This window comes from Ornithodoros turicata, unplaced genomic scaffold (genome assembly GCF_037126465.1).
Source record: "Ornithodoros turicata isolate Travis unplaced genomic scaffold, ASM3712646v1 ctg00001055.1, whole genome shotgun sequence".
Classification (NCBI taxonomy): Eukaryota; Metazoa; Arthropoda; class Arachnida; order Ixodida; family Argasidae; genus Ornithodoros; species Ornithodoros turicata.
In genome coordinates this window covers 68,178-94,264 of record NW_026999451.1, presented here as the reverse complement: position 1 = coordinate 94,264, position 26,087 = coordinate 68,178, and the positions used below count along the sequence as shown (strand labels likewise).

Sequence of the window (26,087 nt, the reverse complement as noted above, 5' to 3'; positions counted from 1 at the left end):
AAAGATTCAAGAGATGTATCGATGACCTAACTAATTGCACCTAAGGAATACACACAACATGAAAAGACAACTCAAATGACCTCTAATTTGATCTTGTGTGCACCACTCGTATGTAATTCGTTGCAGCTATGTCTTTGATGTATACAGTTTGACGTAAATAACCGTAGCAGACGACGTCAACCATCGTCATATATCACGCTTTTTCTGTTGCGCATACGAAAATTAACGTGACTTCAATATTCGGGGAAATAAATTCTTGAGAAATACCTGCCATACAGTGCAATTTTATTATTCTTTGACATATCGTTATTCTTTTTTACAGTTAGCGCCACGCAAGGATATCAGCAGGGCACCATTCTTTCCTTCTCTTCCTTTCCTACATGGCGGCAATCAAACATGTAAACAAACATGCTCGGCACAAAGTTTAAAGCTTCAGCGCGGTTCTAGCAGTGGCAAAATAGCCTCGAGTGTTTACTTTTCACTTCGAGGTATTTGAAATGAGGTACACCGTCAATGGAGGAGCTATTGCGATCTTCATTATCTTGAAAACATCCTTTTTTGCGTGCTCCCTTAGTGCACCAGCATGGTACAGGACCCAGAACCCAGAACAGGACCTGAAGGAGCAAGACACAGGCCGCATGCTCAAGTGAGAACAACAGGGCTTCATCTACGGAAAATAGTAAGTTATATCTCGACGTATAACCATTAGCCCGCATAATTCAACTTGGATGAGTTATGAAATGTTGAAGGAAGTGTCCAGAATGTTGTTTCAACATCACTGTACCCCCGTGCGGGTCTTGACAACTATGTGCTCGCTTTTGCCAAATGGGCGCCTAACTTGATGCATAATGGTGAAGCATAATGCATCGGCTGGGCATTCTTTTGTTGGTGTAACCATTCCGCAAGTCTGCTTCCATCATGCAGTGTCGTGGTTGTTAGATTAAGTTAGTTTAGGTTCCGTTAGTGTTTAACTTATTCTAGTCAGGGTAGTGTAAGATAGCTTCGTTTGCAACGTGAGACAATTGATGTCCTGAGGCTGGAACACATAGAAAGGACAAATACATACGAAGCCTCAAGTACCTAAGAAATTAATGATGAAAGATGGATAACCTTTTGAGTGACTTCCATCTTTCATCATTACTTTGCAAATTGGTACAGCTCTAGGTTAGGTTCCGTTAGTTTAGGTAACTGAGTCTGTAGTTGGATAAGTCCAAGTTACCTTTGTGCAGCTCGTCCTATGCCTTCCTATGCACCGTCTGGACGGTGCCGGCTTCAGCCGCCCTACCGCGTTCCTCATATCACGGACAGTCCGACGAACTTCACTGCATAAACAATTGGGTCCATCCGGCAGATGCTATAAGACCCCGTCATTTATCGGGAACTTGAGTAAATTTTTCAAGTGCTTCACATTTGTGTTTATTTTTATTTTTATTTTTTTTTGTGGCGACATACTTTTACGTGGCAATTTTTTTATTTCCATTCGTAATAATCTGCTTAATAAAATTTGATTTAGGTGACAATCACATCAGCAGACGGCAAAAAGCTAGTAACAAATTCCGTTGACCATGTGATTTCTAGGTGGCGTAGTTTTCTTAAATTATGTATTATTATTATTATTAGTTATAATTCAATTAGACATTTTCTTGGACACCCTGTATGTGGTCTTCCTACTTAGATGGTACCTTGTCATATACTGGGAATATATGAATTAAGCGAGTGTTCATGCACGCACACATTAACAATTCTATTTACATAATAATTGTTATAAAATTGCCTGCCAGCTAAGCAGATGTTGTATACTGCACAAAACTGCCCATGGCTTCTTGAACCTGGAAAGTAGTTAAATACGTGTATCATGTTTCTTCGGAAGGAAAAAGAAGTCCACGCAATATTTCTTCAGGAACTTCTTTCCGGCACCTCTTCTGTCTGAACGTAGTTGACCCTCTGACAACGGTGAGTCGCCGTTTTCACAAATATACTGTTCAGGGATTTCATGTTCTGTGAGCGTACGAAAACCGTCGCTGTATTTGTTTCACTTCGGGACCCAATTTTCCCTTTCCAATTTACGTGGGATGAGGACAGCACTGCGCATTAAAGAAGAGGCAAGAGATTCTTGTGACTTCGAGTCATCACGTGCCAGGCCCTTTGGAATCACAACTCCAAGAAAATGCAGTTCTCTCTGGAGTTCCGCAATCAGCCCGTGAGAGTGAAATCGGAACCACCTGATGTTGCATGCCTGCCACAACAGGGCCAGGTACATCAACAGCACTGCAGCGAACATCCTTCAGGAGGTGATGCTTACGGTAAAATCCTCGTAAACTATGCACTCAAGTGGGGAATGTTTGATAGATAGTGTCTGACCTTTTTCGGGTTAAGTGCCCAAAGCAGATTTGGGTGGGAAAAAAATGTCCATTATCATTGTTCCCACTGGTCCTTGAAACACATGAATACCCTAGAATTTCAAAATGCAATTTTCAACGTTTTGGAAGTCCCTGGGATTTTCCACAGTCCTTGAGAACCCTCCATTTTGCATCTTTTTCTTATTGTCATGGGGCTGGTTGTGCAAATTCCACTTATGCTGAGCTATCCGTGGTTTTGAACTATGCCTGAATTTCACGATTTTTTTTTTCCCACTTGCCCTCTGTGGCTTATCCAGCAGTGCGGCTTATCTGATGACTTTTTTTTTCTGGTACCTGTACCATACGCTGGTTTTAATGAACAACAGTGTCTCTGGAACAGCACTGCCCAGCCGACGCAGGAACAGTGCGTAACACGAACGGGTCCGCATTCGAGTAGGTTTGTCTTCCTGGTGCATTCCCCAAAGCAGCTTTAATGAAAGTGGTCACAGTGATTCACGTCTTCTGGAAGACCACTGACCCATCAATCCATGAAAAATGCCAAAAAATTGCACAATCCGATCTTGGTAGAACTCTAGAGCTGACCTCCTTTGTTGTACACCATGATGACCCCAGAGTATGGACCAAAGGGTTTATGGCCTTCTCTATGGCCTCCTTCGTTGCACAATTCAGTCGTCTCGTAACACCCGTGGCTTATCTGCAGAAAATTTTCGGAAAGTTCCAAGACGCGTCCTGCAGATTATCTGCAGTGCGGCTTATCTGCCAGAAAATTTTCAAAACATTCCTAAAGACGCATCCTGCGGCTTATCTGGGAGTGTGGCTTACCTGCCAGAAAATTTTCAAAACTTTCCAAGACGCGTCCTGCGGCTTATACGCGTGAAATTGCATTAGTTGCAAAACCTTGGGGGTTGCCACTGTTTGCAATAGGAATCTAGCCTTACAATTCACCAAATTAATTTGCGCAACGTTACCACTTGGAAGAAAAACACACTGAAGACAGAGCCATCTGGCAACAACGAATGGGATCCCAGAAAGGATGCAAAGGGCGACATCCAATGAGACAGCAGGAGAAGAGCACGCATCCTATCGTGACTGTGCGCGTTTGGAATGGGTCCGATCGTAGTGTTCTGAATGTGCACGGCATGACGCTGCATTTTTCAATAGCGATTCACTCAACTGCAGCCCACTATAGTTCTCATAAATTTTCTACTGACAACAATTATCGTCCTGTCCTTGGGACAAGGACGCCAGGCCACTTCACAACGCGCATTGTTTTTTGCCAATCTCACACGTGATTGGAATTCAGGGCAGGGAGAAATCTGGTTCAACGGGAACCAGCCATAAAGTGATTCTCGCAAGGGGATCATTGGGGCTAATCGGGTCTAACTCGAAAAAGTAAGACCCTGTTTATAGAATGCTCTTGGGGAACATGACACGGTAATATTCTATAGATGTACCGTAATTTCACGCGTATAAGCCACACTTCAGATAAGCCGCAGGGCCTATTTTTAGGAACATTTTGAAAATTTTGCCAGCAGATAAGCCACGGGAAATACGACGCGACTGATTTGTGCAACAAAGGAGACCGTAGGGAAGGCGATAAACCCTGCGGCCCATATTCTGTGCTCGGCATGGTGCTCGGCACAAAGGGGTTCTAGTGTTCATGGAAGATCGGATTGTTCCCTTGTTGCGGGTTCTTCATGGGTCCGCCCTCATCATCGGCCAAGCCCCGTTGTCTAACTCACTGCAGTATACATCATCGAGGAAACTTACGTGTCATGGGGTGTAAATTCGAGGCTGTGTACAATATACTACAAATTATTACTACATCATTGTACTTCACGGTTATGAGGTAAATCGTCAGTTAGGAGGGAGACTTAAAGGAGTTGATTGAATCAAATCAATCGAGTTTATTTGAATTTTTCATCCCAATTTTTTTTTTGCAACCCTGTGAGTCCCACGCAGTCATGGTACACTCTAGAATAAAGTTAGAAACCTTGCATCACATTTTCTATTTCCCAAAACATTATTAATTACGAAACAATTGCAGCAGTTTCCAAGGTCTTCAGAAGGCTGCATTTTATCACAAAGCAAAATTGCGCCGTGTATATGAAATACAACGAGCACTTTTAACAACACAGCAGTAGTCTTAGTTGCATAGCAGCTTCGCTAAGGATGTGCACAAAGCACGTAAAATAAAACTCTTCGAGTCTGGGAACAGCTTCACAAAGAAAGCTGCCATCTCGCAAGCCTTGAATACCGACTTGCTGTTTTGTCGAATACACATAAAAAGAGCATTTCTTGAGCCCATGCTCATACGGAGTGTCCTAGAAAACGTGTCCTTGAATCATAATAAAAAAAATTGCGCCACCTAGGATCATGTGGCCAAAGGCATTTGTGCTCGCCAGGTTTTTTGCCACCTCCTGATGTGGATGTCAAGTAACGTAAGATGTGTTATGTAAATTTTTGGGAACTGAACCTGGACATTTACTAAGTAACGGTAACTTTTTTGATCCCGCCAATGTGAACAGTGTGCCCAATTCCCTCGAATTCACGATAATTGAGAGGGATATCGAGGAGCTATCCCATCGAAAAAAAATAGCCGAACATCGTGCTTTTCGGGGTACCAAGAGCATATCGCTCAGCAACTCTTTGATCGCAATTATCGTCAGTCAAACAAAAGGAGATTGCAAACTCAGCCCACAGAGGGATAGTAGAAAGAGACAACACAGACATGGCTTATCTCATCTGGCTTCTGCTGGGATCATGTCTTCCCTCTCCCAATTTGAGGAACTGTTACTATCACTCTGTAGGCTGGGCTTGCGACCTCTTTTCATCGCACTGACAACGATTGCGCTCAAAAACTCTTCGAGCGTTACGCTCTTGATGCCACGAAAGGTATTATGTTTGGCTATTTTTTCTCCTCAATATAGGGATAGCTCCCCAATATCCCTGTGAATTACCATGAATTTCAGTAAATTGGGCACGCTGTTTGCATTGAAGGGCTAAAAAAGTGACCTTTACTTGGCAAATTTCCGAGTTCGGTTCGCGAAAAAATACGTAATAAAACTTACGTTACACGAGATTCGCATCAGGAGGTGGCATAAACCTAGTAAGGACAAATGCCATTGAACGCATTGTGAAGTTTTAGACTTGCATTTTTGCCTGGTCGAAAGCGATATAAGGAATATATAATGTCCTTCTATTGCGCTTCACTGTGTCCATTTTTGAAAGTGAGCATGGACCCGCCATCTGTACATGTAGACATCATACGTCATTGTCTTTCACCATCAGGCATGCAAAACAGCCATGACTGGTGCACTAATATTATACACGTCTCTGCACTCTACTGTCATAGTCGTTCAAAAAGTGGATGATGGCACACTGCTCCACGTACAGCCCATAGCTTACCGTAGTTTCACGAGTATACGCTGCACTGCAGAGAAGCTGCAGGACACGTTTTTAGGAACGTTTTGAAATTTTTCTGGCAAATAAGCCACGGCCAATACGAGGCAACTGATTTGTGCGACAAAGGAGACCATAGAGAAGGTCATAAATCCTGTGGTCCATACTCCGGGGTCAGCTCTAGAGTTTACCAAGATCAGAATTTGCCCTTGGTGGGCGCTTTCTCATGGATTGATGGGTCAGTGGTCTTCCAGAAAACGTGAATCGCTGTCACCACTTTCGTTAAAGCTGTTTGGGGGGAATGCACCAGGGAAGACCAATCTATTCGAATGTGGACCCATCCCTGTTACGCACTGTTTGTGCATCGGCAGGGCAGTGCTGTTCCAGAGACACTGTCCTTTCTTTAGAAATGGCATATGGAAAAAATAGTCATCAGATAAGCCGGACCGGTGGATAAGCTGTAGAGCGGCCCTGAGAAAAAGAATTGCGCATAAGTTGTGGTTAATACGCGTGAAATTACTGTACTGCTTTACGGTGCTTTCGTGTTCCAAATATTGAGGTGCTTACGGTAGACGTGATGCAGCAGGCCGCATATAGGTAACACCGCAGAGTGTGCTACGAGCCCCGGGAAAAGTGCCCGCTCCTCCCACTAGGGGATTCGCTTGTGGCGCCCTCTATAGGCGCTGTACGGGGCGTATGCCCCTTCACCCCTCCGAAACCCAAATCCTTTCCCCCAACAACCCTTTCCCACGCTTCCATTCGTGCACCATTGGCTGTGGTGTAGCCCCGACTGTTCGTTACTGGTGACAGCGCACACCTCTAGGTGCAATATATAGTTAAACTAGGTTCAGAAAAAGTAGGGAGGTGGTCGTCGTGTGACCCGAAGCCTTACAATGTGGCTTACTTCTCTCCTTTTTTGTTTTACTTCAGGAGTAACAGCTGGGACATGTGATGTTAAAGATGAAACTCGAGAGGAATCTTCAAAGGAACATCCAATCATGGAAGTCAAGACGGAGCCTTACAACGTTGAAGTCTTGACTGAACAGGAGCAAATGGGGCACAACTGTGATTCAACATCAGAAGGTAAATACAAAGTTGTTGATGACATTTAGTCAACACTGACAGCGTGACAAAAAGAAGGATACAACAAAAATGTGCTTTAGTTTTCTGACAGACAGGTATCAGCTTTCATGTACACGTTCTGTTCAATGGAAGATTCTGAAAGTTATGGAAAATAGACGTGGAGATTCTTTACCAAATTTCACGTCACCGTTGCATCTCAATATAAGGAAATAGATAATGACTAAGTTGCATTTTTTGTGCTCATGCGCCTCCACTATAATAGATGTCTTCCGTATGTTTCGCCTCCATATCTTATACCCAAAACGCACTGACGCAAGATCTACATCATGTGCATTCGTGATAGGCAGCGATTGCGAACGTGCTCAGGTGCGGACAAAGCGAGTCTCGGCGACAGAGATCCACAACACAAACACTTGTCCCGCGTTCGCGAACATGATTACACACTTCAAGGAGGGTTGGCACACGTGCAGTGGCATCCTTTCACTTTTTCATCTTCTCTCTACTCACACTGTTGGATCCCGTACTGATTCCAGTGGCCCAAACGAAGAAAACAACATGGACAAACGCTGAAACAGCCTAAATAGCATTTACATTAATGTGTGTATATTTCAAGTAGACATCCTGGACCAATGCTTTCTTTTAATTTGAAACTTCAGTAGGCATTGTGCAAAGCTCTCACTAGACGGCGTCAAATGAAAACCTGGACCACGGACGTGAAGTGCGGACAGCGCCGCGTGTCCAGCGGGATTACGCACACCATGATTGCGGGGCGATCCAGATCGTGTGCGACAGTGCGTTTTGGGTATTAGCTACGCAACTGTGAGGAATTCCTCTTATTAATTAGGTATTCTGCGTAAAAATCCCAGCTTCGAAAGACTGCCGTCTATTCTTTGTTTGTCTGGATTTATTTATATCGTGCCTACCAACGGCTGACAACAGTCTAAAACAGGGCAAAAATATTCCAAAAGCCGGGAGGCGACATAACTAGACAAAAAAGTAGAGAACTCCGACTTTACAAAACAAGGTAACAAGGTTTACTCAGACGTTTCGTCTGTCATGCGACCGATATCATCAGTGCCAAATTGAATGAGGGATTATACAACCGGTCGCTATTGAAGGAGATGAGAGTATTGTTCGGGAAGGGGGCCACGGTTTTTGTTACAAACCGAGGGGTCACCGCTTATGTGCCAAGACTCCAGTGTTCTCGAGCCAAGGTCATTGTGTTGTCAAAGTCGAAACAATGTCCCGTGTCCCAACAATGTTCTGTAAGCTCCGTCTTAAACCGTGTGGCGTGCGTCGTGCTCTCTATGTCCCGCTTATGTTCTTTGAAACGAGTGTTCCGTTTCCTGTCTGTCTCGCCAATGTAGCACATGTCAGAGTCTTGGCATTGTAGTTTGTAGACTACTCCAGACTGGTCTTCCGGGCGACGGGGTCCTTTGGTTTCAATATGAGACTTCGTTTCAAAGAACATAAGCGGGATATAAAAGCGCGATGCATGCTACACGGTTTAAGACAGAGCTTACAGAACATTGTTGGGACACGGGTCATTGTTTCAACATCGACAACGCAGTGACCTTGGCTCGAGAACAAAGATGGGGACCCAGAAAGCTTCTAGAGTCTTGGCACATAAGCGGTGACCCCTCGGTTTGTAACAAAAAGCGTGGCCCCCTTCCCGAACAATACTCTCATCTCCTTAAATAGCGACCGGTTGTATAATCTCCCATTCAGTTTGGCACTGATGATATCAGTCGCATGACAGACGAAACGTCTGAGTAAACCTCGTTATTTTGTTATGTGAAGTCGGAGTTTCTACTTTGTCTACTGGGCAGTACACTATAAAAATGTAATATACAATTGAATTCATAGGAAAAGAAGAATGAACAACCAGATGAAACAGCAGCTATATATCAATTCACAATTCAGGATTAAACAAAATAACGATCAGGAAATAATCAGACATAATTACAGTAGTTACAAAGTAGATGATGGGCAGAACATTTGAATTGGTGAAGATTCATGTAAATATCAATGTTGAGGTGGTTAAAGCCATTAAAGAGAAACTGCATACGAAACGAAGGGATCATTTCCTCATTAACCGGTGGGTGGAATAATACGAGTTTTCTACTAGGACGAATAGTACAATAAAAATGTAGCATAGATAATAGGTGAGAGCAGTTAATACAGCCGTTGACCAGCTTATACAAGAACAACAGATCGTTCATAAGACGTCTCCTGCTCAACACAGGCAAACCTAAATAGACCAAAAGTCTAGGATAGGAATAATCCAATCGTCTTCCGATATATCTATAAAAAAGTACTCTAATAAACCTTTTTTGAATCCTCTCGATATCAGACGACCTCGTCGATGATAATGGTTCCAAACGATCGAGGCAGATTCGACCTTAGACCTAACAAGGGCAAGATAAAGTTGCATAAAGCAAGCTGAATATTTAAATACACGCGTAACACTAGATATCAAACCGAGCAGTTGCAGACAATTACGAACAAGCGAGCAGACATGATCAATGAATGACAAAGAAAAATCAAATGTAACACCCAGCTCACTTCTAATGTGATAATATCCATAGAGTAGCTATGAGAGATGATCTCTCTTTTACGACTGAAGGACACAATTTTGGTTTTTCTAGACAAGGTCATTCTGTTTACACCAAGTACTGATCGCTTGAATATCACTTTGCAATAAATAACAATCCCGGTGAGTCCGAATTTCTCGAAAAATCTTGATATGGTCGGCAAATTGTAAAATGTTAGTGTTTAAACGTATGACGTCAAGTCGTTGACAAATATCAGGAAGAGAAGAGGGCCAAGGTTGGAACCTTGAGGCACTACTGAGGTGGATGAGTATCATGAGGACATAACATTTTGTATTCTGACACAATTACGGCGACCATGTAGGTAGCGTAGAAACCGGGAAAGGTAACTGTTGCAGGGGCCATATAAGAATAGCTTCTGGGCCAGTAGTGTTATATTAGCTAAATTTAAATTTAATTCTGAATTTAAAAATGGTGCCCAATTTTTATTTCTCCCCCCCCAATCTGAGATAGGCATTTAACCTGTGTAGGCGTTTGACCTGTTGCAGTCTGACCTTAATAAAATGTCCGAATGGTGTAACAGCTGGGCAATGGAACTTAACCTAACAAAATGCAAGCTTCTAATGGTGTCCCACAACAATGTGACTAGTCAGGCCTATGCTATTAACAACATCCCTCTTGAGTCTGTCTCCTGCTATACATACTTGGGCGTCTTCATCTCTGACATCCTTGAATGGCGAAGACGCGTATTGAGTACATAACTAATAACGCGTCCAGCACCCTGGGCTACATTCGTTGAAACTTCTCATCTGCCCCGGTTCATGTGAAGACCACGCTATATAAAACACTTGTCTTGCCTAAACTGGAATATGCTGCTTCAGTCTGGGACCCTGATCAAGATAATCTCATCAAACTAATTGAGTCTGTTCAGAACAGAGCAGCCAGTTTCATATTAGGCAACTACGATCGCACTGCCAGCATCACCGCAATGAAAACTAACATGCGATTGCTTTACAATGGAGAATTATCTGCCTCTGCCTGTTCCATAAAGTTTTTTATCACAACGCGACTCTAAAATCTTCTTTGATCACACCACCATCGTACATTTCCCTTCGTGTTGATCATCGTGAAAAAGTAGGTGTAGTGCATTGCTCAACGAGATCATTCCAGGGCTCATTGATTCCCGGCACCTCATCAGAATGGAATAGTTTACCTGGTTCTGTGACTTCGATTACTAATATTATAGAATTCAAAAAGAGTTTGTGCGACCTCCTTCACTTATAATGTCATTGTATATTGTCGCGTTTATCTCGCTAATAAACTTGTACTCGAGAAACGTCATCATGACGTTGGTAGACACTCGGAAACCAAACCAGATCAGAAGGGGAGAGCTGGGTTCAACGAATGGGCAATTGTTCGCTGCCTCCTATTGAAAGAAAAGTAGGACTGAAGGTAGCTTCCCTTTCAGAGACCATCGTAATCCCCTCAAGACCGTGGCTTTCGGGCGCGACCTTGTTCGCTACTAGCATTGAACGTGGTTCAACTCTACCAAACTTGTGGCGCTGTCGAACATTATGACGTCATTTGTTTACAAACAGGTAGAGGTATTTTCCGGATTCTAACGCGCACTTTTTTTCGGGAAAAAGTCGGCCTACAATCGCGTGCGCGTTAGAATCGAGTGCAAGCAATTCACGAAGAGCGAACTTTGAAAACCCGACGCAGGCAGGAGGCGCCATAAGCGTCTGGAAGCCCATAGCATGCGTAGTCCCTACTGGCCCGGTCCATACCACGTGGTCAGGCACGTGGTGTATCTTGAACAGCCTAAAACCAGGCTCCAACAGCTCCCCATAGAGCCCATAGTTTGAGAATTCACACAACACTGGGCACGCGACCAATGAGAGTGCAACGTTGTAGAAATTATGCAATGCCAGTCGGCCAATCAGGGGCCTTAACTTTGGCTGAGCTTTCGGCCGGTTCTGGGTACCATCGACTTCTACCGGATTTCACGCCTACCGCCGTTACCCGATATTCAAAATAACTGAAGCTTCTTTTGGCTAAAAGAAATATTTATTTGACACAAAGCACTGAGTCAAAGATCTAATACATGGGTGCACTGTGAATACAAAGTCCACTGCGTTGTTGACGCACTGTAACTAAGTTCGAACTTGAAACAAAACGAACAGCCTTCGAAATGCGACATGGCCCGAGCGTGTTCTTCACTCTCCAACCGCTCCAACTCACGAAGCATTCCAGTTCCGGAGTTGATAGACTGTTCGTGGGATAATAGTCGTGTCCAGGAACAGCAGAACACACGTTGAGTCACAACGACGCATGAATAAACCAGCGAACACTTCTACAAACTGTTCTGCCGATTGACATCACTGAAACACGGAACACAAGAGGACGCCGTGCCGGCCGATGAGCATCTTCTTTCGTTGCTTGCAGAGCAGAAGGCACTTGTATGGCACGTAATCGTAATCCTGTCTTTGTTGTCAGCCCTCAAAATCCAACGGCGCCCGAACGCGTTCTTCACTCTCCAACCACGCCAACCCACGAAGCATTCCAGCAGTTGATAAACTGTACGTGGGGTAATAGTCGTGTCCAGGAACAGCACAACACGCGTAGAATCAGAAACTGTTCTGCCGATTGACATCACCGAAACACGGAACACAAGACGACGAACGCCGTGCCAGCCGATGCGAGCTATTTCGAAACTATGCTGAAACTTGAAACTGCCGCCGGCACGCTGCACGCAGATGCGCGTGAAGAAAATGCGATTTCAAAACATTGTCGACCAATCGGAGCGCGCGCACAGTCTAGGCCAATGAGCTTGCAACGTTGTAGATTGGCGTAGTGGTACATACTCTACAGCCGCATCCTCGGTTACCTGAGGAGGACTGCTAAAACCACGCCGCTGCGTTCATCAACGCAGTACTGCTGATAGCGCTGATAGTGCACAGCCGTGTCATTCTCGCGACGCTAATCCGCATCTTAACCGATGAAGCAAAAGCGTATTCACTACGAGGCGTCGTTCAAGCGACGGGTGATTGCCTATGCGGAAACAGAGGGCAACCGTGCAGCATCAAGGAGATTTTCTGTGCCGGAGACCAACGTCCGGGACTGGAGAAAACAGAAAGTGCAGATTCTGGCTTCGAAGTCGACGCGCAAAGGATTCAATGGGCCGAGGCATGATAGGTACCCCCACGTGGGGGACCTTCTTGTCCCTTTCATAAAGGATTTGCGAGCACGACATTTGCCAGTGAAGTCAGAAATCATAAAGGTGAAGGCCCTGTAATTCGCAAGGGCTGCGGGCATCCCACGCTCAGAGTTCAAAGGCAGCAGGAGCTGGATAACAAGGTTCATGAAGAGAGCAGGATTCTCATTACGACGCCGGACCACGATCTCACAGAAACTGCCAGAGGAGTACGAGGAGAAATTGGTTGCTTTTCAGCGCTACGTAATCAACGTCCGCCGTACCCACTGCCATTTGGTTGGCCAGATCGGGAATGCAGATCAGACCCCGATTTTTTTTTTTTTACTTCCCATCAAATTACACAGTCGAAGAGAAAGGTGTGAAGCAGGTCGCCATTACTTCGACGGGAAACGAGAAGAATCGAGTCATGGCTATGCTGTGTTGTACTGCCGACGGCTTCAAGCTTCCACCGTACCTGATTTTTCGCCGAAAAACTTTGCCAAAGAACGAGTCCTTCCCGCCTGGCGTGATAGTGAGAGTGAATGAAAAAGGGTGGATGGACACTGATCTGATGATTGACTGGGTAGATGTCGTGTGGCGGAAACGACACGGTGCTAACATGGGCCTCCGCTCCATGCTTGTGCTCGACCCTTTCCGTTGTCACATTTCGGAACGCCTAAAAGAGAAGTTGCACGCTTGCAATCCGGACCTTGTGATCATCCCGGGCGGGATGACTTCACAATTACAACCGCTGGATGTGTGCCGTAACAAGCCACTGAAGGACAATATTCGGGCAGCGTATAACAACTGGCTGATCGATGGTCATCACGTCATGACACCCGGAGGAAGGATGAAGTGCGCTTCGCTTCAAAATGTGTCTACATGGATTAATGATGCGTGGAGAAGCCTTCCCCAGACAATGGTTCAGAACGCTTTTAAAAAATGCGGTATCTCAAACGCGCTTGACGGGACGGAAGACGATTGTCTGTGGACCGTGAGCAGCGACAAAGAAACTTCTGACGATAGCGATGCTGAATAAACGCTTGTTCATTGTTTGTTTCAATGTTTGACAGGGGTGCATTTTCAACTTTTTTTGCGGCTAAGTCGTAAAAATCACCTGCGCGTTAGATTCGGGGGCGCGTTAGAATCCGGAAAATACGAAGATGATACTAGTATATGTTCTAGTCGAAGTTGCTCGTTTATTGTCATTATGTTGCGCTCGCATGTTCCTGTGCTTTGTCATTGCATTGTGTCCTGCTCACTCCCCTCTTTAGTGCCCTCTGGGCCTTGAGGGTATATGTATCAATATAAATAAAAAAATAAACCTGAAAAAGTCACTCCCTACATATAATGCCCTGCTATTGCGCTCCATTATGTCAATTTTTGCACGTGAGTATTGACACTCCAGCTGTACATGTAGATGTCATACATCATTGTCTTTCACGATAACCATCGGATGTGCAAAACAGCCGTGACAGGTGCAGTAGTATTACACATTACACACGTGCGTTACACATCTCTGCGCTCTACAGTCGTAGTCGTTCTCAAACTGGACTATGGCACGCTGCTCCACGTACAGCCCATAGCTTACTGCTTTTGTGTTCTGAAGATTGATGTGCTTACGGTAGACGTCATGCAGCAGGCCGCATATAGGCAACACCGCAGAGTGTGCTATGAGCCCCAGGAAAAGTGCCACTCCTCCCACTAGGGGATTCGCTTGTGACGCCCTCTATAGGCGCTGTACGGGGCGTATGCCCCTTCACCCTTCCGAAACCCAAATCCTTTCCCCCAACAACCCTTTCCCACGCTTCCATTCGTGCACCATTGGCTATGGTGTAGCCCTGACTTTTCATTACTGGCAACAGCGCACACCTCTAGGTGTATTACATAGTTAAACTAGGTTCAGAAAAAGTACGAAGATGGTCGTCATGTGATCCGAAGCCTTGTCATGTGGCTTACTTCTCTCCTTTTTTTGTTCTACGTCAGGAGTGACAGCTGGGAAGTGTGACATTAAAGAAGAACCTCGAAAAGAATCTTCAAAGGAACATCCAATCATGGAAGTCAAAACGGAGCCTGATCACATTGAAATCTTGACTGGACAGGACCAAATGGGATGCAAGTGTGATTCAACATCAGAAGGTAAATACAAAATGGTCGAGGACATTACTCAACATCAAACTCAATAGCGTGACAAAAAAAGGGATACAACAGAAATGCACTTTAGTTTTCTGACAGACAGGTATCACCTTTCATGCACACGTTCTGTTCAATGCAAGATTCTGAAAGTTATGGAAAATAGTCGTGGAGATTCTTTATCAAATTTCACTTCACCGTTGAATCTCAATATGTATAAGGAAATAGATAATGACCAAGTTGCATTTTTTGTGCTCATGTGGCTCCACTGTAATAGATGTCTTCCATATGTTCCGCCTCTATTTCTTAGCTCCGCAATTGTTAGGAATTCCTGTTATTAATTAGGTATGGTGCGTAAAAAATCTGAGCTTCGAAAACTGCCGTCGATTCTGAAGCCATTCCAGAGCTACTCAGCTATGTTAGTTCTTCCGGATTTCTGATGCGTTTGAAATATCCGCATTTGAAAAAGGATTTCATTTGGCATGCTGAAAATAAATATGGATTTAAAATTGTTTGATTTACTCAAATAAATTTAAATCCGGATCTGATTCGGATTTGATTTAAATCCATTTTGTCTCCTCAAATCCCCCACACTTTACGGAGGTGGTTGTCATGTGACTCGAAGCCTCGCAATATGGCTTACTTCTCCCCCTTTTTCTTTTACGTTCAGGAGTGACAGCTGGGACGTGTCATGTTAAAGAAGAACCTCGAGAGGAATCTTCAAATGGACATCCTATCGTAGAAGTGAAAACAGAGCCTTACAACATTGAAATCTTGACTGGGCAGGACCAAATGAGACACAACTGTGACTTAACATCAGAAGGTAAATACAAAATGGTCAGGAACATTTAGTCAACACCAAACTCAATAGCATGATATGGACAAAAAGTGACATGCAATGGATACGCTTTTCAGTTTTCTGTTCGTTCCATGTCAGCTTTCCAGCTTGTATGGAAGATAATCAAACTAGGCAAAACAGACCTCTGGAGATCCTTTATGCAATTCCACATTACTGCAACTATTGCAGACTTTGGCTGCATAAACAACTGCACATAACAATGTTTGTGAGCGAGAAGATAAGGAAAAGCAGGCAAAACCAGAGGAATCAGGTGCAAAATAATCCATGGTGCACAGTGTGTTTCCCTTCATGTGCTCCCACAAAGTTTAGCCCTAACAAGTACACTCTACAGGGTGTTACCCTATAAAAGTCTACCCGCGTCGGCATGCCGTGCTCGCCAATTACTCAATGCAGGCGGTACAATGTGTTGTCTACGTATAAACCTCATAAGGACATTCATCCATAGCAAATATCGAAGTGATTGAGCACCGTTACGCAAAGTTATAACGCAAAACGTGAGGTTCCCGTAGGCAAAACAGCCAAGATGGCGCCTCTCAGTAAGCAGACGACATCCCTTTTGGGTGTCGTCTGCTGAGTACGCCGGCATTTTTCGTACCTCACTTGCTTACGTCTGAGCAAAATACGACAGTTACACGAAAGCGAAATGAAAACTGCAGTTCCATCCGGCTGGCAGGATATGCGACACGTCGTCGTCTGGGGAGCAGCATGGCAAGAGATCTTCTCAACGCCGCCATCTTGATTGTTTTGACTACGGGAATCTCACGTTTTGAATTATAACTTCGTGTTGCGGCGCTTAATCACTTCGAAATTCACCAAGATTAAATGTCCTTATGAGCTTTATATGAAGATCGCACAATGTGCCACCTGCATTGAGTAATTGGCGAGTACGGCATGGCGGCACGGGTAGACTTTTATAGGGTAACACCTTGTACATCTTCTATATCTACTGTATTAAAAAAGAGTGCTGGACAAAATTTTACAAAACACGCTTGAGTGCATTCTTCTTCGAGAGTGATGCAGCGAATAGGACCGTCTGTAACTCTGTACAGTCCAATTGGCTACTGGCATGGAGGAAAGAATGTGACAGAGTGGGTTTCAAAGTCCAGCACTATATGAGAGAATGATTATGTGTGGTCAGGGTCTGTTTATGGAAAAACATTCATAAAATTCTCACTTAGTATTTCATTTGTGCTTCTACCATACAAGTGTGATGTCTGCCCTGCAGAGTTCTGCCGGGTCTCGGATCTACGGGATCACAAGCGGAGGCACACGGGCGAGAAGCTACACAAGTGTGATGCCTGCAGTGCAGAGTTCTGCCGGATCTCGCATCTACGGGACCACATGCAGAGGCACACGGGTGAGAAGCCACACAAGTGTGATGTCTGCCCTGTAGAATTCTGCCGAATCTCGGATCTACGAGCTCACAAGCGGAGACACACTGGCGAGAAGCCACACAAATGTGATGTCTGTCCTGCAGAGTTCTGCCAGGTCTCGAGTCTGTGGGATCACAAGCGGAGGCACACGGGCGAGAAGCCACACAAGTGTGATGTCTGCCCTGCAGAGTTCTACCGGCTCTGGAATCTACGGGAACACAAGCGGACACACACGGGCGAGAAGCCATACAAGTGTGATGTCTGCCCTGCAGAGTTCAGCTGGAGCCAGAGCCTAGTGCTTCACAAGCGGACACATATGAGTGAGAAGCCATACAAGTGCAGTGTCTGTGCTGCAACGTTCACCCGAAATGACTGCCTACAGCAGCACAAGTCGACACACTCGGGTGAGAAGCCATACAAGTGTGATGTTTGCCCTGCAGAGTTCAGCCACAGTAAGCGTCTAAAGGTTCATAAGCGGACACACACGGGTGACAAGCGACACAAGTGTGATGTCTGCCCTGCAGAGTTCTACCGGCTCTGGAATCTACGGGAACACAAGCGGACGCACACAGGCGAGAAGCCATACAAGTGTGATGTCTGCCCTGCGGAGTTCAGCCACAGTTCGAGTCTAAAGGTTCATAAGCGGACACACACAGGTGAGAAGCAATACCAGTGCAATGTCTGTGCTGCAGCGTTCAGTCGGAATGACTGCCTACAGCAGCACGAGCAGACACACACAGGTGAGAAGCTGTACAAGTGCGATGTCTGCCCTGCAGAGTTCAGCCAGACCAGGTACCTTAAGCATCACAAGCGGACACACATGGCTGAGCAGCCATAGACGCGCGACCTCATCCTGCAAAAATCAGCCAAAATTTACTCAACTGCAGCCCACTACAGTTCTCATAAATTTTCTAGTGACAACAATTATCGTCCTGTCCTTCGGACAACGACGCCAGGCCACTTCCCAACGCGCATTGTTTTTTGCCAATCTGACAACGTGATTGGAATTCAGGGCAGGGAGAAATCTGGTTCAACGGGAACCACTCATAAACCGATTCTCGCCAGGGAGTAACTGGGGCTAATCGGGTTTTAACTCTAAAAACTAAGACCCTGTTTATAGAATGCTCTTGGGGAACATGACACGGTAATATCCTATAGATGTACCGTAATTTCGCGCGTATAAGCCACACTTCAGATAAGCCGCAGGGCCATTTTGTGGGAACATTTTGAAAATTTTACCAGCAGATAAGCCACACTTGCAGGATAAGCCACGGGAAGTTGACGCGACTGATTTGTGCGACAAAAGGAGACCGTAGGGAAGGCGATAAACCCTGCGGCCCATATTCTGTGCTCGGCATGGTGCGCAACAAAGGAATTCCAGTGTTCTAGCGAGATCGGATTGTGCCCTTGTTGCGTGTTCTTCATGGGTCGGCCATCATCATCGGCCAAGCCCCATTGTCTAACTCACAGCAGTATACATCATCGAGGAAACTTACGTGTCATGGGGTGCAAATTCGAGGCTGTGTACAATATACTACGAATTATTACTACATCATCGTACTTCACGGTTATGAGGAAAATCATCATTTAGGAGGGAGACTCAAAGGAGCTCTGAAAGCCATCTGAAAAATTTTTCGTTCCGAACGCGTTGTGGAAGCAGGTAACTTAACTTGATGATTAACACGAAAATCTTCTCTATATGCGATGTGTTTCGCAGAAAAAAAGACAGTTGAACATCGGCGCGCGTGTTCCCACTCGACTCACTCCTCCTGGTCAAACGAGGAGCAGAATGAAAAAAACATAATTGGTGACGTAATAAAAGTTGGAAGCGGCGACCGCGCTTTTATCCGGGTCAGTGCTGACTGGTTTTCTTTTCTTTCTTTCTGTTTTCTTTCCCCCTGCTTTCTCCCTGTCAAGGGATGAATAAGGGAGGACCTCGATATTCCGGGTCGTGAAACCCCCGTTCTCGAAATTCATGTTCGGGAAACAAGGAAAGCCAGGGGAAATGCTGCTTCGTAAGATGATATGCCGCGATTAAGAACATCACATCACTATTTAACCACTCAAATGTGGGGGTTTTCTATATGTGTCCAAGTCGTCTTAGCGAACGAAAGACACATTTTAGCAGCCATTTGGCTTAGCAGGGCGGCATGTTGGTTGGTTAGTTGTGTGCTTGCAATATTATGGCTGGGTTAGTCACAGTTTGCCGTTGGCAGTTTTCCGCGCGCGACATGTGCATTTTATAGTCAGCTAAAATTTACGCTAGTCACGTGTTGTTTCAGTGCACGCCGATATGTCGGCGGACGCAAACTTACCCGCGTTGTCGGTCACTATATGGGGGATAAAACTGATGCACTATATGGTGACAAAACAAATGGCGCCGAATTAGTGGTCATAGCGATGCAGCGATAATTTTGAGGCGTGAACTGAAGCAGCGCTTAGTGGTGCACTGTATTTATATACAGGGTGTTTCAAAAAACGTGTCATTCAGACTTTATAAAAAAACGGGGCGACGGAAAAATACGGGGTAAACGGCATTTGTGTGGCAACTGAATTTGCCACCTTGAAAAAATATTTTCATTTGATTTTAATTAAAATAAATTGAATTTCTTTAATTGAACTTCAAAATTTCCCAAGTCAACCTCACGTTTTTTTTACAGAATTTGAGAGCCCGTAGCGAACTTAGTCAGATCCACCAAGAAATCCGCTCGATATTGTAAATGGAACTGCCCAAAAAAATTCCCGAAGTTGAGGCTTCAAAGCTTCGGGTATTCAACGGCGCACCAAATCAGTCGGAAAAATGCGCGGAGGGCAGGACATGCTCCTGCCCCCATGAAGCTAGAACAGTTTATCGCCGGACCGGCGTGCAGCACAAGACGCGCAGATAACAAGGCAGGTGACATTCCACCATACGTTGATAAGCGGCAAACAAAAATGATTCCGCCTCTTTTTTCCCTCCCTGTGTTTTTTCGACCTTCTATCTTTCATGGGGGGAGGAGCATGTCCTCCTCTCCACGAATCTTTGCGTCTGATTTGGTGCGCCGTTGAATACCCGAAACTTTGAAGCCTCAATTTCGGGACTTTTTTTGGGCAGTTCCATTTGCAATATCGAGCGGATTTCTTAGTGGATCTGACTAAGTTTGCTACGGGCTCTGTAATTCTGTAAAAAAATCGTTAGGTTCACTTGGGAAATTTTGGAGTTCAATTAAAGAAATTCAATTTATTTCAATTAAAATCAAATGAAAATATTTTTTCAAGGTGGCAAATTCAGTTGCCACACAAATGCCGTTTACCCCGTATTTTTCCGTCGCCCTGTTTTTTTTATAAAGTCCGAATGACACGTTTTTTGAAACACCCTGTATACGTATTGCCACCAACAACACAACAAGAAACAGTCACCACAATAACGAACAGCATACAAAACCTGGCACCTGAAGTTTATTTTCATAATCCACCTACTTCGGAAGGTCGCTTTAGGGAAAGCAAGATCAAGCGTAGAGAGGTTGACCGATTTTTGGTTGACTTCGCTCGGGGAGTTTAATGAGGATGGCCTCTACGATCTCACGGCCTAACCTTCAACAGTGTCTGTAGACTAATCTTCGTTTACTGTATCTGATAAACCAAAGAAAAAGCAAAAAGAAACTTCTCCCAGCGTTGCAGCGGGGTTCCGAGTGAAAAAATAGCGGACGAGGTTCTTCGAAACCAATCAGCGGCTCCACTTTTCTGACGTCAAAATGATGCAAGCGGCTCGACGGCTCGTTCCAGGTATTCCCACCGTTGCGCACGGTCGCGATTTTCAAAATCGAATTCTGCGATATTTGTGCATCTGTTGATAGAATTACTTCGCACGGTGCATTTTAATAAGCTTACGAACCCCTTGGTTAAAAAAAAATGGTAGTGATTAAAGTGCTTTCCGAGCTCCTTTAAAGGAGTTGATTGAATCAAATTGATCGAGTTTATTTGAATTTTTATCGCAATTTTTTTTTCAACCCTGTGAGTCCCATGCAGTCATGTTACACTCTAGAATAAAGTTAGAAACCTTGCATCATATTTTCTATTTCCCAAAACATAAAATAAGTACTAAGCACGCAACTATTAATTACGAAACAATCGCAGCAGTTTCCATGGTCTTCAGAACACTGCATTGTATCACAAAGCAAAATTGCACCGTGTATATAAAATGCAACGAGCACTTTTAAAAACACAGCAGTAGTCTTAGTTACATAGCAGCTTCGCTAAGGATGTGCACAAAGCACGTAAAATGAAACTCTTCGAGTCTGGGAACAGCTTCACAAAGAGAGCTGCCATATCGCAAGACTTGATTACCGACTTGCTGTTTTGTCTAATACACATAAAAAGAGCATTTCTTGAGCCCATGCCCATACGGAGTGTCCTAGAAAACGTGTCCTAAAATCATAATAAAAAAATTGCGCCTCCTAGGGTCGTGTGGTCAAAGACATTTGTGCTAGCTAAGTTTTTAGCCACCTCCTGATGTGGATGTCAAGTAACGTAAGGTGTGTTATGTAAATTTTTGGGAACTGAACCTGGACATTTACTAAGTAACGGTAACTTTTTTTACCCCGCCAATGTGAACAGTGTGCCCAATTCACTCGAATTCACGATAATAGAGAGGGATATTCAGGAGCTATCCCATCGAAAAAAATAGCCGAACATCGTGCTTTTCGGGGTACCAAGAGCATATCGCTCGGCAACTCTTTGATCGCAATTATCGTTAGTCCGACGAAAGGAGGTTGCAAACTCAGTCCACAGAGGGATAGTAGAAAGAGACAACACAGGCATGGCTTATCTCATCTGGCTTCTGCTGGGATCATGTCTTCCCTCTCCCAATTTGAGGAACTGTTACTCTCTTTACTATCACTCTGTAGGCTGGGCTTGCGACCTCTTTTCATCGCACTGACAATGATCTCGCTCAAAAACTCTTCGAGCATTACGCTCTTGATGCCACGAAAAGTATTATGTTTGGCTATTTTTTCTCCTCAATATAGCGATAGCTCCTCAATATCCCTGTGAATTACCATGAATTTCAGTAAATTGGGCACGCTGTTTGCATTGAAGGGCTAAAAAAGTGACCTTTACTTGGCAAATTTCCGAATTCGGTTCGCGAAAAAATACGTAATAAAACTTACGTTACACGAGATTCGCATCAGGAGGTGGCATAAATCTAGTAAGGACAAATGCCATTGAACGCATTGTGAAGTTTTAGACTTGCATTTTTGCCTGGTCGAAAGCGATATAAGGAATATATAATGTCCTTCTATTGCGCTTCACTATGTCAATTTTTGCAAGTGAGCACGGACCCGCCATCTGTACATGTAGACATCATACGTCATTGTCTTTCACCATCAGGCATGCAAAACAGCCATGACTGGTGCACTAATATTACACACGTACCGTATCTCTGCACTCTACTGTCATAGTCGTTCTCAAAGTGGATGATGGCACACTCCTTCACGTACAGCCCATAGCTTACCGTAGTTTCACGAGTATACGCTGCACTGCAGAGAAGCTGCAGGACACGTTTTTAGGAACGTTTTGAAAATTTTCTGGCAGATAAGCCACGGGCAATACGAGGCAACTGATTTGTGCGACAAAGGAGACCATAGAGAAGGTCATAAACCCTGTGGTCCATACTCCAGGGTCAGCTCCAGAGTTCTACCAAGATCATTTTTTGTTCTTGGTGGGCGCTTTCTCATGGATTGATGGGTCAGTGGTCTTCCAGAAAACGTGAATCACTGTCACCACTTTCGTTAGAGCTGCTTGGGGGAATGCACCAGGAAGACCAATCTATTCGAATGTGGACCCATCCCTGTTACGCACTGTTCGTGCATCGGCAGGGCAGTGCTGTTCCAGAGACACTGCCCTTTCGTTAGAAATGGCATATGGAAGAAATAGTCATCAAATAAGCCACACCGATGGATAAGCTGTGGAGCGCCCCTGAGAAAAAGAATTGTGCATAAGTCGTGGCTAATACGCGTGAAATTACTGTACTGCTTTACGGTGCTTTCGTGTTCTGAATACTGAGGTGCTTACGGTAGATGTGATGCAGCAGGCCGCATACAGGCAACACCGCAGAGTGTGCTACGAGCCCCGGGAAAAGTGCCTGCTCCTCCCACTAGGGGATTCGCTTGTGGCGCCCCCTATAGGTGCTGTATAGGGCGTACGCCCCTTCACCCTTCCGAAACCAAAATCCTTTCCCCCAACAACCCTTTCCCACGCTTCCATTTGTGCACCATTGGCTGTGGTGTAGCCCCGACTGTTCGTTACTGGCGACAGTGCACACCTCTAGGTGCAATATATAGTTAAAGTAGGTCCAGAAAAAGTACAGAGGTGGTCGTCGTGTGACCCGAAGCCTTACAATGTGCCTTACTTCTTTCCTTTTTTGTTTTACTTCATGAGTAACAGCTGGGACATGTGACGTTAAAGATGAAACTCGAGAGGAATCTTCAAAGGAACATCCAATCGTAGAAGTGAAAACAGAGCCTTACAATATTGAAATCTTGACTGGGCAGGACCAAATGAGACACAACTGTGACTTAACATCAGAAGGTAAATACAAAATGGTCAGGGACATTTAGTCAACACCAAACTCAATAGCATGATATGGACAAAAAGTGACATGCAATGGATACGCTTTTCAGTTTTCTGTTCGTTACATGTCAGCTTTCCAGCTTGTATGGAAGCAGGGGCGGATCCAGGGGGGGGGGCGTGGGGGCCGCCCCCCCCCCCCTCGAGACATACCTCTACCCCCATTCCGGCAGATTATCCTGCCGCACGGCGAATTTTCATGCTACATAGCGACCCCCCCGTCTTCTCTCTTTTTTTCACTGGGCGCCCCCCCCCCCCCGCCCCAGGATCTTCCCTGGATCCGCCTCTGTATGGAAGATAATCAAACTAGGCAAAACAGACCTCTGGAGATCCTTTATGCAATTCCACATTACTGCAACTATTGCAGACTTTGGCTGCATAAACAACTGCACATAACAATGTTTATATATGAGAGAATGATTATGAGTGGTCAAGGTCTGTTTATTTCGTTTGTGCTTCTACCATACAAGTGGGATATCTCTCCTGCAGAGTTCTTCCAGAGCACGGACCTGCAGCATCACAAGCGGGCCCGCACAAGCCAGAAGCTACACAAGTGTGATGTCTGCCCTGCAGAGTTCTGCCGGGTCTCCGATCTACGGGTTCACAAGCGGAGGCACACGGGCGAGAAGCCACACAAGTGTGATGTCTGCCCTGCAGAGTTCTGCCGGATCTCGGATCTACGGGTTCACAAGCGGAGGCACACTGGCGAGAAGCCACACAAGTGTGATGTCTGTCCTGCAGAGTTCTGCCGGGCCTCGGATCTACGGGATCACAAGTGGAGGCACACGGGCGAGAAGCCACACAAGTGTGACGTCTGTCCTGCAGAGTTCTGCCGGATCTCGGATCTACGGGATCACCAGCGGAGGCACACGGGCGAGAAGCTACACAAGTGTGATGCCTGCAGTGCAGAGTTCTGCCGGATCTCGAGTCTGCGGGACCACATGCGGAGGCACACGGGTGAGAAGCCACACAAGTGTGATGTCTGCCCTGTAGAGTTCTGCCGAATCTCGGATCTACGAGCTCACAAGCGGAGACACACTGGCGAGAAGCCACACAAGTGTGATGTCTGTCCTGCAGAGTTCTGCCAGGTCTCGAGTCTGCGGGATCACAAGCGGAGGCACGCGGGCGAGAAGCCACACAAGTGTGATGTCTGCCCTGCAGAGTTCTACCGGCTCTGGGATCTACGGGAACACAAGCGGACGCACACAGGTGAGAGGCCATACAAGTGCGATGTCTGCCCTGCGGAGTTCAGACAGAAGGGGAACCTACAGCACCACAAGCGGACGCACACAGGTGAGAAGCCATACAAGTGCGACATCTGCCCTGCGGAGTTCAGCCAGAAGGGGAACCTACAGCAGCACAAGCAGACACACACGGGTGAGAAGCTGTACAAGTGCGATGTCTGCCCTACAGAGTTCAGCCAGACCAGGTACCTTAAGCATCACAAGCGGACACACATGGGTGAGCAGCCATAGAAGCACGACCTCATCCTGCAAAAATCAGCCACAGCGTCGAGTGACAAGCCATACAGGAGCATTCTATGTTCCGCAAACTCAGGCAAATCACAAATCTGCCCCTTTGTGTGGGGGCCTTTATGGGCGTGAAGCCATACAATTGCAACCTCTGTCCTGCAGAGTTCAGCCACTGTACACACACACACACACACACAAGCCACAGAACAAGCTGCTAACAGAGCAGGAGCTACTTTAGCCAGTGCATAACTCCGTGGTTTCACAAGTAGCCACGAGGTGCCTGGGATAGCAACAGTACAAGTGTGGAGACTATGTACACAAGAAAGAGGCAATCCAAGCATCAATTCTGTTGTCCTGAACGTGGAGGCCTGAAGAAGCATGTGGTCATACGCATAGGGGGAAGGCTGTACAGACGCAGTTTGTATCCTACATCATTTTATTTCTGTCCGATGATGTGAAACTCACTCACATGAACAGACTGAGGTTGAGAAAGAGTTGGATTGGGTGGTGATGCATGTGAAATATCAGGAAACCCAGTGTCAGGTGTCTATAGAACAATCACAGTGAGACAATTCTGTGTGCCAATAGAAATTAAAACCAGTTGTGGTGTTTGGTGTGTCGGGTAGCATTAGTGTTATAGAGAATGTGCGACAAACTTGTGGTGCTGTGATGTGACCTCTGGAGAAAGTAGCTTGCGTGATAGCTGATGTGTCTCTTGCTTTGGTTGCATGTGAAGTGCATCTCTTCCTTGCCACACTGGAACTGTTGCGTCGCTAAGTCTGCAAGCACCTAAAAGAACTCTTATGTTTTGTTTCTCGTGATTTGTACACTTCCAATCAGGGCTCGGAACCGTTATTTTAGGGGGTTCGGTTCAAGTTCCGGTTGATGGTTATTGGTTCGGCTTGGGTTCAGTGCAACCAAAATAATGGTTTGAACCGACATTAATTGGTTTGAACCAGTTTACATGTGCTGTTCTAAACAGTGTAATTATTCCTGATTGGCACCGCTGTCAGAGACACTATTCTGATTGGCTGACTCTTAGTAGTCAAATATG

The 26,087-nt window shown here is 45.4% G+C and overlaps 1 protein-coding gene across 5 annotated transcripts; it reads left to right on the top strand.

Moving 5' to 3' along the window:
• Nucleotides 1–344: 344 nt before the first annotated feature.
• Nucleotides 345–26,087, top strand: LOC135376203 (zinc finger protein 431-like). 5 transcript variants are annotated; one of them, XM_064608805.1, is made up of 10 exons: nt 345–488; nt 575–679; nt 1,871–1,953; nt 2,083–2,303; nt 6,693–6,845; nt 14,577–14,729; nt 15,394–15,546; nt 16,808–17,611; nt 23,379–23,522; nt 24,051–26,087. In XM_064608805.1, the coding sequence occupies exons 4-10, from the start codon at nt 2,168–2,170 to the stop codon at nt 25,034–25,036; spliced, it is 2,529 nt and encodes an 842-aa protein (XP_064464875.1). In that variant the 5' UTR covers nt 345–488; nt 575–679; nt 1,871–1,953; nt 2,083–2,167; the 3' UTR covers nt 25,037–26,087. The 5 variants fall into 5 exon arrangements, with proteins under 5 accessions (XP_064464875.1, XP_064464877.1, XP_064464874.1 ...); XM_064608807.1 differs by having other exon boundaries at nt 345–502; nt 2,083–2,291; XM_064608804.1 differs by having other exon boundaries at nt 345–502.